Below are 17,421 nucleotides of genomic sequence, written 5' to 3'. Positions count from 1 at the left end.
GGTGCCAGATGGCGCCCAGCACAGGCAAACTCTTTGTATAAGCTTTTCACTAAGGAGCATCACGGGCTTGAAGGTAATTTTGAAATCTAATTTCAGCATCGGTCAAGTGAGTAGGAAGGCTGTCAGGAAGCTGAATAGAATAGGCAGGCCTCCGACTCTCAGAAATGTCAAGGATTAATCAGGGACACCTGTGCATGAGACACTAGCTTCCGAGTAATCCTTTTAATGAAAAATGATTACGTAAAGTAATTCCAGCCCTTCCTCCACTCATAGCCCTGGTCACAATTGAAAGTCAGAGAAAGGGAGAAAATGCAAGTCGAAGAGCTCTGGTCACTGCTAATGGGTCTCCCTCCTCCAAACAGGGACCCCACTATCTCACTTCTAGTTCCTCTACCGGTTGCAGTGATGACAAACAAGAGGAAGGAAACCCACCAACCCAAACCAAAGCCCTTACAGTAAAGGGAGATTGCCCATCAGTCTCTTCAGTCCTTCTTCCCACAGCATAGTGAGAGCCAACAGCAGCATGGCTGCTTAGGAAATGTTTGGGTCTAGAAGGTCTTCCAAGGCCACAAACCTGGATTTCTTTTTGGCAAATCTGCATCTCATTTAGAGGGATGACCAAATTACAACTCAGCAATTTTTATGCCCTTGAATACTGTTTAAACTACTAAGGGAGCTTTTCAAGGTTATTTTTAAATAAAAGTGTGACTGCCCAATATTAAGCATTTCTTATGCCCATAAAACCAGTGACGTGGCAAAGCAAACCCATGGTAACATCGAGATGTGCTCCCCTCTGCAGCCTCACCATGCAGCTTATGGTGCTTGAAGAGCAAATATGTAGAGCACGTCAATTTATGAGATTGGGAATAATTTCAGGCTATCTCAGGAAGATGCTTTTAAAGCCAGCGTGCATGTTTAAAGGACTAGAAAGACAGGATTTACTGTTAGCTGTTTAAAATAGCTAATGGAAAGGCAGAGGGACCAGAGTCCCCATCTCTCACCAGGCTGGGTGCCAAATCCCAACCTGCCCACCCCATTTGGTTAGGAGTGGTCAAATGACATCAGAAGGGACAGGCAGACATAGATGGCTGGCTGGTAAGACAGCTTTCTCTGAAATACAGGCTAAAATTAAGATTCTGTGCTCCAACAGCAGAGAGTTCCATGGGGCATGAATAGGCAGCACTAGGGCTTGCTGCAGTCCCTGGGTAACGGAGAACAAAAGGTCAAGTGCTATACGTACATAACATCTGCTTGTAGCACAGACTTCCTCATTTCCACAGCTGACAAAGAAATCCATCCTAGACTGCAGAAGAAGAGTCAGAGACAATGGCTGGGAAAGCTTTTTCTCATAAAAGCAGCCTTATGGGTTCTGATACTGCTGGCTGCAGTGTCCTGGGAGCCTCACGGAGCCACCACCTGAGCCAGCATTACCTTCATCCATGCAATGCTAGGGCCAACCCATCAATGCTCATTCCTTTCCAGCATCCTGAAATAAAACAGTTTATCCTTATTTAGCTCACAGGACACCTTTCTGCTCTTTCGTCCCTGTTTGAGTGGCTCTCTGAGCAGCAGAAGCAGACAATGCCCAATCCCCTCCACCCCAAGGAGGACCCATCCCAACCCTTGTTTGTGCTGGTCTCCTCCAGGAACCCCAGTGCTTTTCGCTCCTCACATCTCAGCTGCAGCTTCACTGCACACACACATAAATCTCCTTAAAGTGAGCTTTAAAAATAGATGAGCAAAACCCAGAGGCAGTTCTGCAGGCAGGGACAGGGCTCAGCACTGGCTCAGAGCTTCCCTGCAGCTGCCACACACAGCACTGCCTGTGGCTTTTGCCCATTTCTGTTTCCCACTGCAGCCTTGTGTTATGGCACTGTGTGCAGGGAGCAGCAGGGGCTGCGTCCCTCCAGCCATCCCATCCAGTGGTGAAAGATGACCACGAGCATCCAAGGTCTAACTTGGAGCAGACTCTGCCAGTATTATATCACCATAGAGGAGCTATGCAGATGAGCATGGCACATCACAGGATGAATCTCCCCTTTCCCTTGTTTATAGTAGATGAGGCCCATGCTCTGCCTGGTTCCATGCCTCAGCTCCCCTTTGGCCATGTTCACAGGCTGCCAGTCTTGCTGCAAATGAGAAGGTGAAAGCTCTCCAAGTACAGCAGCCTTGACCACCAGCCACACACCCACCAGCAGCCAAGAAATGGCTTTGTCCTCCTCCTCCTTCCCAGGACACAGCTCTGCTCTCCATCACAGCAGAGCCCCATGGATGGGCTTTTCTTCCCCTCTGCAAGGCTGCAGGTGGGGACAAGGACAGACAAATAACTGGCTTTTGTTCCTGGGATTCGGCAGTGTCACTCTAGTGCTGCTTAAAATGGGGCAATTTTAAATGCAATTTTTTTTCTATTTTTTTCCAGAATCAAGAAAGAATTTGGAAATACAGACCCATACCATGATGCTGAGGCCATTGTTTGCATGAGAAGTAAGCAATGCACAAAACTCTACTTTGTAATTTTGAGACTGGAGGGTTCTCAGGCAGTCTGTGCTCAAAGCAAGGTAAATAGTGAGATCTGGCTGTGCTGCTCAGGGTGCAGCTGGGCCATGACAACCCCTAGGGTCAGGGCAGATGCCCTAGGCAGCCCTGCTGAAATTGAGGTCAATAACATCCCTTGCTCTGCCTCCATCCACAAGCCCAGTCACTGCCAATCAGGCAATCAGATCAATCAGGAATGATTTCCCCTTGGTACAGCCATACTGTATTGTCATCTTCTCTTTCTTTGTGCACCCAGAAATGTGTTCCCAGAAAGGTCACTCTGTGCTTTTCACAGGACCAAAGTAGGGTGACCAATCTAGATCATCCTGCCCAGATCATCCCTTTGGCCTGTTTTTGAGGATGCAGTGATTGCTTTCCTTACTATAGCAGGGACATTTCACAAGCTCTATGACCTAATGCAAAAACCAGCACAGCTGTCACCCCCATCGTGCACCTACGGACTGGAAGTGTATGGCATTACACCCACTTGAATGTGGTGACAAGTCTTCCCAACCTCTTCCCTTATGCTCTTCAGTTCCAAAAGTGACAAAAAATAAATTCATGGCAGTACTGCAAACGGGGTCTATATGAAATACAGCAAGTCCCAGCTGAAGGGAGTAGCCAGGGCACTGTTCCCAGCTGCTATCCTTGGAATGGAGGAGCAGGAGAGACCCAGCTTATCCCATGGGCACAGCAAAGCAGAAGGTGCTGTAGTGCCACGCATCAATGCTGTGCAGGAAGATTTCTCACATTGATGAATTAAGGGACATCGCACAGGAAGTGTTTTGTTGAATCGTGTTCAACCACTGTGGCTGGTTTCAATCTAGAAATAAGTAATACCTATCAGAGGCTCTGCATCCTCAGTGTGTCATACGGAATTTTTTTCCTTCTGGTTTTCTGTAGAAAAATACTTCTTTCCAAGCCAAAACCAGACCAAGTCAATTTACTCAAGCTGAGGGCACATCACAAGGGGGATTCCCAAGGGCTCTGTTTTAGGGCCAGTTTTCTTTAATGTTTTCATAAATGACTTGGATGTAGGACTACAAGGTGTTTGAGCAAGTCTGCTGACAACACTAAGCTGGGAGGAGCTATTGACTACACCAGGGGTGGAGAGGCCACGTAGAGAGATCCAGGCAAATTAGAGAGCAGTCACACAATCAGAATCACAGGGGTTGGAAGGGACCTCCAGAGATCATCGAGTCCAACCCCCTGCCAAAGCAGGTTCCCTACACCAGGCTGCACAAGTAGGTGTCCAGGCGGGTCTTGAATATTTCCACAGAAGGAGACTCCACAACCTCCCTGGGCAGCCTGTTCCAGTGCATCCCATTGGGTCCCATAGATTTATGAACATTGGTGTTGTCACCAATGTTGTCACCAACCACATGATGTTTAACAAGAGCACATGCCAGATTCCACACCTGGGAAGGGGTGCGCATACAGACTGGAGTATGAGAGACTGTAGAAGAATCCCACTGAAAGGGTTTTTTGCATTTTGAGTGCGCCCACATGGGTGTGCCCAGGCAGCCAGGAAGGGCAACTGTATCCTGGGGTGCATCACACATGGCACTGCCAACAAGCTGAGGGAAGGGATTGTCCCACTCTGCTCTGCGCAGCCTCAACTCAAGCATTGCTCTTATTGGCTCTTGGCCAGGTCAGAGAGGAGCCACCACCTCTGCTGCCATCATCAGCCTCATCCACATCTCCAACAAACTTGCTCTTCTCCCTGGCAGCACTTCTTAATGCAAAGCTACCTGCAATAGTAGGAATAGCACTTTCATCAAGAAATATGCTGAAGAATTGCTGTTCTAGAGGATTATCAGATGTCAGCATTTGTCAGCGGTATTCAGGATTTAATATCACCTCAACGCTACACTTTGCATCATCCCACAGCATGGGGAGCAGCAGTATTTGCAAGCAGCCAGTGCCTTCCAATCCCAGTATCAAGGCACTACATCACCCCTCTTTCATCCTTTCCCCTTCATCCACTGCGCTACCTCCTGCATTGCAAAGAGGGATCCTACAGCAATTTGGCTTCATGGCAACAAAGTGCACAATCTTTTTACTGCTCCACTTCTGCTTAGCTTCTGCTAGAACCGCTTCTGAGATATTTGTCCAAGCAGCACAATTAGGGATTCAGCACACCTTCAGTTGCACATCTATGCAGAGAGCTTCAGACCAGGCAGCTGCTGAGTCCCGACTACCTCTTGTCGGTTCCAGCATGTCTGGGGCTGGTGCAGGGCTAGAAGCACACAAGGGCTATCACATTTCACCATCCTGTCTTCTCATTCAGCAGGCAATAAGCCCCAGTCCATCCTTCTGCAGCTCCCACTATCTGATCCCAGGTCTGGCAAGTCAGGGAGCATCCAAAGATACAAGGGTACACTAAGTTCTCTTGCCCTGAAATTTTTGTATGAAAAAACATATTGCCTATCTTGTTCTCCCACACACATCCCAGATGTGACAACTGTGAGGTCCCAGATGCACAGGAATGGAACCACTCACATTTAAATACCTCTCAGCAGCTGAGACAGTGCACTGTGCATCAGATCCCAATTACGCTGTGTTCTCAGGAGCTTCATGATGTCGTGTTTTCTCTGACCCATAAGCACAAAAATGATTTTTGTCTCCATTTTTCTACCTGAGGGGGGGGGGGGGGTAGCTCTGGGCTCTGCACCAGAGGAACACAACAGGCTTCCAGGCTTCCACCAGCAGCTGCCCATGGCAGTAGGGTGGGTGCAGGGAAGCTCTATGCGGGCATGAGTTGGCCAGCAGAAAGCCAAGAGGAAGAGTGAAGAAGGTTCTTTACCGTTAAGTAAAGCCCTGGAAAGCCCAAATGACCCCAGTCTCACAGGTGACAGCAGCAGTGACCTGCGTTGCTCCAGCAGTTCTCTGAGGACAGGGCTGGCTTAGAGCATCCCAGTGACACAGCTTCACCTCCCAGCAGCCAATCAGAGAATGGTTTTGTCATCAAGATCCTCCCAAGGGTGAAAGTGCACTGGCAGCAGAGCAGCCCCCGGGGAAATCCTGGGGCTTAGATGTAGATGGTTGCAGAATCCCACTGCATCCACACTGATGTTTTCCAGCCCTTGGTGTGGATTTGGATGAACAGAGAAGGTATCCCATGGTGATCTCTGCAGCCTGCATCCTGAAGTACCAGGCAGCAGGAAATCAGAACGATGGAAGCTGGAAAACTTTCATGGAGAAGTAAGAGATGGTCACTGCTCAGAGGATGAGAAGGCAGATTTCCCTTTGCTGGATGCCTGCTGACTTTCCATGTCAGTATCTTACCACACTCGAGACCTGCACGCTTTAATTCCACACCAGGGTGCACAGCCATGATGCCAGCTTCTCTTGGGGCTGGGCTGCAGGCTCCCTGCCAGCTCTGCTTCCTGCTACAGCCAAAGCAGTACCAGAAATGAGCAATTCTTATTTAGGAACATGCATGAGCTGCAGAAATTAAGGAACTAAAGCCCAGTCACTCCTTAATTTAGCTAGCATAAGAGATGCAGTAGCACAAAGACACCAATACACACTTCCCTGTCTTGGACTGTCCATATCAATAGATATGGACAACAAATGAAAGACATCAAGAAAGGAAATGATTCCATGTTTCATTCTGTCTCTATCCAAACAAAAGAGTAATTGCAATGTATTTTCTTGTAGAACAGTCAAAATGTTTACTACCTACAAATTCAAAGTTCTCTGAACTGGTAACAGCAGGGTGCTTTGATCTTGCTCTGCAGTCTCAGAAGAGGCATTAACTGCCTCCTTACTGCCTTTACATTCTCCACCATCTAATTACAGTAGCTTATGGCCTCAAATTTGCTCCAAGAAAGCACCAACATCACCTCAACTCTGAGGTGAGTTTGCCAAGATAAACTCCTACCGTGACATAGGATACCTCTGTCTGCTCCAGGCTAGGGCTCATATTATGCTGTTGCTTGCACATAATGGAGGTGGGGATGTGCTGGAAGTGTTCTTCCCCCTCTAAGAGCAGAGCTCCACTAAGTTAGTGTAATGGTTGAAGGACAAAAATTAATACCTTGCTGGAAAAAAAAAAAAGGTTTATCAATGATCATAACTGTTCTGAAATTTCTTACTATGCTTATAATGACCCATCCTTTTAAATCCTGCTCAGCTTTTCTCAAAAGTTATTTCTGGAGAAAGTCAGTTCCATTGATTTCAAGAAAAATATTCCTGTCATAATTGAATGTCATCTCTACTTTAAAGAGGAATTTATAAACTGGGCCAACAAGACTGAGGCAAAAGCAGACACTCTCCATCCGTTTCCTCTGTGCTCATCACCACTGTAGATAGCTTAACCTCCCATTCTCTTCAGTATCCCCAGTACTTTTGTCCGATTATTTTGTTACCACTTCCCAGGCCCTATGGAACTTGCAGTACAAAGCATTTGCCATGATGCCCAGAACTCAGCTCCAGAATGATCCAGACAACTGCAAAACTACCAGTTGTGCAAGTTACTTTGCTTTCTCTAACGATGCCTTACTCTACATTCAAAACTGAACTTGACTTCTCACTGTGATCCATTTAACACACTTGGTAACATACAGCTGCACTTTCCAGATTTTTCTGTAAGCTTCATATTAAAAACCTTCACAATTTCCTACTTCATTGCTTATTCCTTTATCATTTAAAAAAAAAAATAGTAAAAGAGAATCAGAACTACAGGAAAAAAAAAAGAATAAAGTTTGAGGTTTTTTTCCCCCTGGATTTTAGTATAGCATAATAAATTGGTAAACAAATTGGTTACTGCACTGTAGGACATATACATGGCACAGGACAACTGTTTCTGGCAAGTATGCTACTACAGCATGAGGACTTTAACCAGTTGTTATCATGAACCACATAGTATTGCCAGCCTCCTGGCTCTTACTGGGCTCTGAAATAAAACTTGATTCTCACTAATTATTGTCAAGACTCAGTATCTAGAACATAGCTATCCCAAAAGAAATAAAGGAGATAAGAGGCTCTTCAAAGATCTTAATATTTCCTCCAACTTAATTACAGAAGTTCGTCAGTTTCAATAGCACAACTGTTAATGTTCTAAACATCAATTCTGATAGGACATGTAACCTAAAATCTGCTTAAGCTTATCCATTTAATTAGTATAATATTAGTGAGTTTTAGAGAGGAGCGTATCCATCTTCTGCTTGGCTTCGTGAAGAAGGTTTTGTAAAATGGATGTTATTAGAGCACACACTGAACCACAAAGCACGTGGCATTCACATCCCCAAAGATCAGCAGCAGAAGCTCCTTCCTGACTCTCAGCCAGCCTAGGAACAGCTGCCTTTTTTCTTACCTACAAGGGAAGAAAAAAGGCTTTTCAGCGTGCCATATATTTTTGTTCTAAATTCAGTCACTGCACCTCCTGTTGTAAAGGCAGTGTGTTAAAGAAGTGCATTCAGACTGCAGAGATCACCACTGGGTTAACAGCAACACCACACACTAGCACAACCAAACCCAACCAAGCAAAAAATCAACCAGTAGCCAGGCTTTCTCCTTCCAGCAACTAAAGAAGTCCTTAAGGCTGCTGAAACAGTTACGTCACACTATCATTTAAGAAAGCAGAAGTTACAAGAGTACTTTCATTACTATCAGGCGTAATTCCTCACATGTACTAATACTGATTTACAACTGATAGCACACGTGGTGGTGTGGGAGACAGATGTGATCCCTCCATGACATTTCAGAATATAAAGGGTTCTGATTCATCCTCTCCTCTCATCCTTAATGCCATCTATTAACTTATCCATTGGGAAAATATCATTTCTGTTCAACAGTGAGAATCAAATGTCAAGCGCTCTAATACATTAGCACACTGTCCAACAGCCTGGCCCTGCAAAGATTTAGTCTTAATCTTTATGGTCTGCAAGTACTCTCTTGATTCCAATCAAAAGAGAAACACACGCATGAGCTTTAGCAAGGCAGAGCAATATGGAATTAAGAACTGCCAGTTTTGTTTTGACAAATCCACAAGACAAAGCATCCAAGGAAAATGCACAGATCTTTCAACGAGCCTCCTCTGTAGTTTTCCATTCGTCCATCACCACAGACGGAGCGCTGTAGAATGGTCTGTGCTCTAAGAACTTGAGTGAAAATTAAGGCAACAGTCCTATTTGGTTTCTGCAGAAGTTGCATTTTGACAAGCTCACATTTAAAATGTCAGGCAGTATTTACAGATTTGCTTGGACAAGCACATATATTTTATTTGTCTCAACAAAAGGGAACTCCGCATACTTCACTATTCAAGTCTGCCAAATATTTTAACCAGAACCTACTGGATTTTTATGTATTCATACAGCATTAAAGCACCTAACTACTTTTTGAAAACAAGCTTATTTTTCAAACATTTTCTAAAATCAATGCATCTTAAAGACTTCTTTAGCTAATAAAACACGTTCTGCCTCAGCCTATTTTTTTTTTTTCTTGTGTTGTCAAAACCAATTCCCAAAATACATAGGTGGGCAACATTCTGGAAAAGGGAAGTTCTATCTTATAAATAAAGATGATAACATGCCACTAGAGGCATACTTAAGTCAACATTTATCAAACTTTAATAAAAACTTTGGTTTCTTTATAGCTGCCTATCTAGTGATGAAAAGGAATTCCCTCCCAAGTTCATCTAGGCAATGAACACAGAACGATGCTGTCACCTCAATTCCTAACACCAAAAAGGCATGCATATGCTTTTCATTAAGCCTAAAAGAACTTACAGGAGGACATTAAGCTTCTGTGAGGTACACCAGACATGACAGTACATTCACAACTGCAACTGTCCACATTCGTATTCTCATCCAATAAAGGAAAAAAACCAACCCTATGCCACTTTCTTCTGTTCACAAAGTACATGAAATGAAGCCACACAAGTCACCGCGTGCTTACCGTGAGAGCACACCTAAGGCCCTGCCCAGGAACTTGTTTGTGTGGTCACACGACAGGAATGTTCCCACCTTCCATTTAATTACTTGGTGCCGACAACTTTATCCTTCCCCAAGGAGCTTAAGCGCTGTCACAGCATTGGTTTGAAGCACTCAAAATCTGAAGTCACCACGCCAGTGAAAACAAAACTGGAGAGAAACATTCCACTACCAGTTCTCAGTGCATGTTTTTCTTAAAATTCCTTAATTAGCTTCCAGATTAAGAAGTGCTATTAAAGTTAGCTATGGACCCGATCACAGCCCTTAAAGCACCACCAAACTGCACTACAATATTTTTTTATTTAGTTTACAGGGGAGTCTATCAGTACAGGTTGCAGAAAGAAAATGTTTAGTGCTATTTACAATTTGTTTTAAAACTCTGCTCTATACAAATTTAATTCTGATCAGTATGAACAATATTTTTGTAAATCTACTGCATATAAAGCATTTCATCAAAGCAATAACAATGGATAAAATAACCAGATTACATTTGAATGATGCCAATCATTCAAAAAAATGATTATATAGAACATCTGTAAGAGTTGAGGACACATAAGTACAGAACACAATGTCAACCTGTGACTTCTTTTTAAAGGCTAAAGCTATTTATATGGAATATTGTTCTATTATACTACACGCCAATCTATATTTAACTTCTATAGTTAAGTATTTTATAAGATTTTTATTAAATATATTCTACACATATTTGTAATTTCAGCCAGGAAGAATTCCTCCCCAGTGAAAAAAATATAAAATCTTTTATTTTTTTTAATTTTTTTAATTTTTTTTTATTTTTTTATTTTTTACAGATTTAGATGAAACTAGCTCATGCTTTAGTGCTGTGCAAATTTCTTTAGCATATCAACGTTTAAATTATTGATATGGAATAAAAGAATGGCATCCTTTTAATTATGTATGCCTTTAAAAATCAGCTTCTGATTTTAATGCAATTGCAAGCACTAATACCAAATGCAGATTACGTAAAGAAACAAAACTAGTACTATGGCAGAGGTTTTTCTTTTTGCTTTTTAAACTTTAATAATTCTTTTGAAGTCTCTAATGAGTAAGCATGACACTGGACACTAAGGTACAGATGAGAAAGTGACTGAAAAACACCAATTGTCAATATTCAAATACATAAAACTGATTAGTAGATGTTTTCTAACATTTATGCACAATAATAAAAGCCTATGAACTACAGGAAATTACCCCTCCCATATTAAGGCTAGGAAATGCACTCTCTGCACTTGTTTGTGCTGTCTGAATTAAGCACTCACCTAACATACGAGATAAAGAGTGCACACAGTAACAAAAAAGATTAGTTTCGTCAGCCCTCTACAGAGTGCTTTTAAATTACAGGCACATCGTTTTGTTTTTGTTTTAGTGAAAATATATATAGTTAGAGTTGGTTTAGTTAGCATTCTGTGCCAGGTCGGCCACCACTCAGGTTGACTCAGGTAGAATTGACTTAAGTTTTTCCCTTGATTTGGCCATAAATGAGATTTACTTTCATTATAGATATACTATTTTCCAGTGTTGCATTATACATTGGAGGTTACCACTAGGTATTTCAACTATTGTTACAGATTGTTGATGAGAAATATAACGTCAACCATACTTAGTGCAAATTGCATCTAGAAAGCTTGACTAGTTAGATCCGGTTAATAGAGATTTTTGTGGTAGCAAAATGATTCCTGCTATGGAAAAGAACACATTAAGTTTTCCGGAGATCAAATTCCTTCAAGAACTGATGTACTGTGTGATTATTCAACAAACAGAAAGCAGGAATTTAAAAAAACAATGAAAGTGTTCATAGATCTTTCTCTTTAAAAAAAAAAAGACTAATGAGACAGTGTTCGTGTAATATTTCAGTTCCATGGATTTACAGACAGGCTCTTCCTACAGGTGTTTGAAGCAAGGTAGGGCCTCTTCTATTCCAGCAGCATGAAAGACAAAGACTATATTACATCACACTTAGCAGGTAAAGCTAACAGGGTTTACAGGATTACACAGCAATTGCTTTCTCCAGTTTTTTCACGGTTCCTTTGACCTGTGAAGCAAGAAGAAAGTTTTGCTCAGAAACTGTTTCTAAAAAGATTAGATTGTTCTGCATGTGAAAAGAGTATGCATAAGAGAAGAATGTACTTATGTACTTTTTTTTGTACTAAAAATAATACATATTTTTATTATCTACATGCAAACATGGAGTATTTTTTACAACAAAAATTGATGTTTCAAAGGTTTGGCTAAGTTTCCACTTTTTTACAAAAATGCAAAAACAGAAAGGTAATTTCTTGGTCTTCTATAGATAACACATACAAAAATATTCTATTATTTCACAAGTCCACAAGACTTCTCTGCTGTAAAATACTTATAAAGCCTGAGCCACGATTACTTTGCCACATATTTGAATAAGAAACATTTCTAATGTACAGCTTACCTTGAGAATTTGGTTCTGGCAATGTCTCTCTAGCCACCAAATGCATCACTGTTGTTTTGCCAAAAGGAAGTTTTAATGCTGCAGAAGAAAGAAAGGGAGATTTATAATACATTACTGTAATCTTTTATCAATTGAAACTAACACTGACCAGATTTGCATCTCTTCAGAAGCTCATATGTAAACTTTGAGCTACTTACTAAAAAAACATATTCCTGGCAAAAGTTTTGTAGATTGCCATTTTAGGACATGATAATAACAACTTAAACCACGGTGTTCTTAGGAATCATAGAATCACAGAATGGCCTGGGTTGAAAAGGACAACAATGATCATCTAGTTTGAACACCCCTGCTATGTGCAGGGTCACCAACCAGCAGACCAGGCTGCCCAGAGCCACATCCAGCCTGGCCTTGAATGCCTCCAGGGGCATCCACAACCTCCTTGGGCAACCTGTTCCAGTGTGTCACCACCCTCTGGGTGAAAAACTTCCTCCTAATATCTAACCTATATCTCCCCTGTCTCAGTTTAAAACCATTCCCCCTTGTCCTATCACTATCCACCTCATAAACAGCTATTGCCCTTCCTGTTTATATGCTCCCTTCAAATATTGGAGGGCCACAATGAGGTCTCCCTGGAGCCTTCTCTTCTCCAACCTAAACAAGCCCAGCTCCCTCAACCTTTCCTCACAGGAGAGGTGCTCCAGCCCTCTGATATTCTTTTTAAGAAATTTAATCGTCCTCTTCTGAGTGAAAGAGGAAAGCTGAGAGTCAGGCACTAAGTGCCCTTCATTCATAAAGATGGGAAAAATGGCTATTTCAGCCACTACATTGTTAGTTCTGAGACACTCAAAGTACCAGCCACCACTGCAAAATTCATTCTCCTAAAATATACTTACATCCATAATGTGGATTTCTGAGATACAAAGTGTCTGCATCTTACTTTTTAATATTATAGTGTGACATCACTACACGTGCAAAGCATCAAATTTAGAACACTAAAATCAGATAGGCTACTCCTCACAATGCTGCGTACGTGGGCCTTGTTAACAAGTTCCACAATTCATTCTGCTTGCTGTTGAAACTTTTTTTTTCCCCACACTCTGATTTAAATATACCAGTGCAATGCTGCATTAAGGATTTATCGCTGCACTACAGGACTTACCAAGGCTTCTATTCCCCTTGAAATCAAAACATTCACTACTGTTCATTACGTTTAACAATTTCTCACTGTAAGGTTCAGTATTAAGAACTTCAACTTTTTTCTCTTTTAAAAGAACTTTTATAAGTTTTTTTTACATTATTTTAGGTTTGTTTCCTCACTCCTAATCCTAAGCACCTTTCTTAACTATTTTTCTAACAAATGCAAAGATGCACTCTCTTTAAGGTGCTTTTATTTCCGATTTATAGAAGGAAAAAAGCTAGGGAGAAATAGAAATACAACAATGGCTTCACCCTAAACATGTAAGTCATTTTGACTAGAGTAGAATTTTTCCTCTTAAATTCAATTTATTACTTCTGCTTCCATAGAGAGCGCATCAAATAATTTTAAGTGAATAAATGAATGTCTCGTGGATCTGGAAATAATTGAAGAGAAAAAGCTTTTATTCATTTTAATCACTATGGCATAGATGGAGAATTGTGCAGTAAAACAAGCAAACATGATTTGCTCACTACTTGCTTCTGATACAAGTCTAGCTACAACATCAGCAATAAAAATGATTTAGTGGCCATGAATGTGAAGAAAAATCAAGTTCTGATTATGACACTGGTGTAACATATGGAGGGATACACAGATAAAAACGTCTCTGAAGCAGCTGAAGGAATAGCTGTCTCTAGAAAAAACAGATCTGAAAGTTGGTTAATATACTTGAAGCCTGCAACTAGAAGCCATTGACAGCCCGTAGTCTGACAGGATAAAGTATTTTGGGCACTCATCTCTGTGATACAACTGAAAACTCTGCAAAGAGCATATTAAGAGCCTGTTAAACTCAATGTAAAATTATTTTCTTCATTACATAAATTCTTGGGCACAAGAAAGACCAAGATTTTACAAATTAATCACATCAGGGACATCTTCTATAATATTAAGACACTCAAGGAAACTTGATTAGTGAGCCGTGGAGATTAATTATTTATAGGAATCAAGCAAAAAGTACACTAATTTTTTTTTATTAATTTATTCTAGCTAATTGTTTGCATAGTTCACACAAGTTCTTATTAACAATTTCCAACAACTATTTGCTTTGGAGCACCATGAAAGAAAGCAAGCTCCCTAAACTAAGCCCAGTAATCCTTTCCCACTATCATCATTGCCCTTTCATTCTTTTGTCTCACTTAAACTAAACCTTTATTTAATTCCTTTCTAATCTACATAATTCTGCTTTTATTCCAGATTTTCTAATGTCAGATTTCCTTCTCACTCTCTTTAGTACATGTACAGCACAGGGCAGGATGACTGTCCCTCTTTTGTTAAGTAAGATATTGCCTATAGCCACTAACAAGACAAAGAGAACTATCAGTGATGTATTAACTCCCTAATTATTTCAAATATATTATTTCAAATGCAAACTGCAGACTAAACATGTAAGCAAAGGATAAGATTTCCTGGAGGCTGAACAAGCAACTCTGTTTCTCTGATTCCCTCGCTCCTGGCACAGGCAGGAAACAGGGTATCTGAAGCAGTGTGGGTGGCAAGACAAGCTCTACAGACACTTCTCTATTTCTTTACCACTTGTAATGCCCTAAGCTTGGCTGTTTCACAGAACTGTTGGGGATGGAGGGGACCTCTGGAGATCATTGAGCCCAACCCCCTGCTAAAGCTGGTGCCCTACTAGTTTGCACAGGTAGACATCCAGCTGGGTCTTGATTGCCTCCATAGAATGAGACTCCACAAGCTCTCCAGGCAGCCTGTTCCAGTGCTCTGTTACCCTTACCATATGAGTTCTTCTGCATGTTAGTATGGAACTTCCTATGTTCAAGTTTTAAGCCATTGCTCCTTGTCCTAAAGCTATGTACCACCGAGAAGAGCCTGGCCTCATCCATTTGCCTCCCATCTCTCCTTAGATATTTATAAACATTAATCAGATCCTCTACTCATCCAGTTTTATCTTTCAGATATTGCACACAGCATTCTTAATAAAAATCACAGAATTGTAGCAAGAACCTCTAGAGATCATTGAGTCCAACCCCCAAAATCATTTGATAATCATTTTACTAAATCATTTCAATAAACAACCCACCATCCAGATCAACAATCCATTATGTTGTCATAGCTGTTATATTTATTCACAAGATTTAGGTGAACGTATTTCTGTGGCAGTCCATTCAGAAAAGGTGGTCAAATAAATGGTTCCTTTAAAACACACTTTTCCACTCTGCAGAGTCTTTTCTTTCAATTTGTCTTTTTTTTTTGAGGATTCTGCATTTAAAGGAGTCTCAGTTTTTATGCATCAGTGAGGCTACAGCGAGAACATTACTATGTCATTTTAAATGTGATCAAAATGGACTCCTGTTTAAAAAGCCACACCACAGTTTCCTTGGAAACTCTTGTTTCACTAGTTGATAAAGCTTCAGTACACAGTAAGTTCAAATTCCAGTCAATATTTCCTAATCACCTAAAGCAAATAAAACACTAAGTGCTATAGCAGTTATAGAGAGCTGCAGATAGAAAAGCATAATGGAACTGTATTACAGTGGTATAAGAAACTAAATATTGTATTTAACAAGAAAGCTTTTTTCTCCCTACTTTTAAAATTCACAAGTTCACTTCAGGTTATTAGTAGAAACTTTGTAATAATGAAATAAGAGCCTTTTCAGGCTGCTACAGGAATTGCTGCTGCTCTTTGAGCTGTTTACCTCACTCCAGATAAATTCATTCCTACTACAGTAAGCCACTGTTTTAGATATTTTTTTTATTTTATAAAAAACAAGACAGCAACAAAGATCTTTGAAAAACACTAACATACGTGTCAGGTATGTCAGGTCCTTAGGCTAAAAACATGACAATTAAATTGCAATGCATGAGTGATTAACAATGAACTGAAATGCCCAGAACCAAAAGCATTTAGAACACAGGGATTGAGAGAAGGTAAAAGTCAACAGCACACAGCTATTATTTTTCAGCATAGCTTGTTCAACAAATATTCAAGTCTGCTTCAGGTTTAGACAGATATCAGTGAACAGAACAAGCATTAGTAGTTAAAAACAACACCCACAGGTGAATGGCAAAGAAAACCCCCTGGAAAATGTAAGGCAAGATCCATGTCTGTAATTGCAGACATGATCCAAGAGTTAACACTTGTCTTTCAACCCTTCTCCAACCACCACTACCTACACACATTGGCACCAGGTAAACATACAAATTAAAGAGTGAATAAAAATCTCAGAGTTCTTTTTGAATTGACAATGATCTTTTCAGTTCATATAGCAGCATTAAAAAATGATTTATATGAAGGGCAAACCTATTCTAAAAGTACATCATCAGCCAATGTTAGTAATGGTAGGCAATGAATCAATAGCTGTATCGTTCCAGTCACTCCATAATGGAAATACCATCATAAGCAGTCCAGAAATATTCCTTCCTGGTTCAGATGAACTTCAGAAACATTTCATTAGTGATTTTGTATTACATTATCTTCTCTGTATAGCAATCAAGCAAACGCATGAACACCCAGAGAAGGTAAGAATATTTATTTTTGAAATGGCTTGAAGAGAATACATTCATTGCAAAAGTTGCTATTAACTCTGGCAACTTTTCAGAGATAAAAGGAAAGATCACTGTCACAACTTTGTGTCACATCTCCACCCAAGAGAGCCATCTAAAAAAGTACATAATTGCAGAAAAGCTTGCCACAAGGGGGCATAATTGAATTGCATTCTCTGAGTAGATGAAGTGGAGCCATTTACTTTTATTTTCACCTAACTATGCAGTTGTATCCCTGGGAGAGCACTGGACAGCAAGAATGCTTCCCCTCATTCTCATTCATAGGGAGTCTGTCTTCATTGCACTAAGGTTTAAAGCACTGTTTACTCAATCATCATAATCTTTATCCAATATTTTAAAATACTGAATTGTTTATGTAGTAACTTGCCCTCAAATCAGGGTAAGAAAAATGGAAAAAAATATTCCATTTGACAAGGCAAAAAATAAAAGCAGCATTAGCGTTTATTTCTGCAAGAGTCTGAACTGACCAGTTGGTACATCCCAAACTGTAACAACTAGTCATAATAGAACAGAAGAACACAAGATAAGATACAACATGCCATTCCATGCCAAAGGAAAATAGTACAAAGCAAGTGATACCATGATCATGAACAGGGAAGTAATATTTACTGCACTAGAAAAAAATAGTAATAATAAAAATGCTCTTTGCCTTGCTGTAGCATGGATAATGAAAATTACTTTCATACCTCCTAGTGTCACATTGCCATGAAGAAACCTCCCTTGATAAATAAGCCGCAAGATATTTGGACTGCTGACTTGTTCCTCTTCCCAATCTGAAAAGTAAGAGA

At 40.7% G+C, this 17,421-nt stretch overlaps 1 protein-coding gene across 2 annotated transcripts in view; it reads right to left on the bottom strand.

The window, feature by feature from the left end:
* Nucleotides 1-10,485: 10,485 nt before the first annotated feature.
* Nucleotides 10,486-17,421, bottom strand: part of UBL3 (ubiquitin like 3) — a 56,902-nt gene continuing 49,966 nt past the window's right edge. For both annotated transcript variants that reach the window (XM_031615831.2, XM_090133601.1), the window contains 3 exons: nucleotides 17,320-17,406; nucleotides 11,914-11,991; nucleotides 10,486-11,523 (listed from right to left, as the gene is read on the bottom strand). In XM_031615831.2, the coding sequence (XP_031471691.1) occupies nucleotides 11,471-11,523; nucleotides 11,914-11,991; nucleotides 17,320-17,406 (218 nt within the window). In that variant the 3' untranslated portion in view covers nucleotides 10,486-11,470. The remainder of the gene's footprint in view (nucleotides 11,524-11,913; nucleotides 11,992-17,319; nucleotides 17,407-17,421) is intronic.

The sequence above is a fragment of the Phasianus colchicus genome, chromosome 1 (genome assembly GCF_987193195.1).
Source record: "Phasianus colchicus chromosome 1, bPhaCol1.hap1.1, whole genome shotgun sequence".
Taxonomy (NCBI): Eukaryota; Metazoa; Chordata; class Aves; order Galliformes; family Phasianidae; genus Phasianus; species Phasianus colchicus.
The sequence above is the reverse complement of the archived record's forward strand: the minus strand, read 5'-3'. Positions and strand labels throughout refer to the sequence as shown.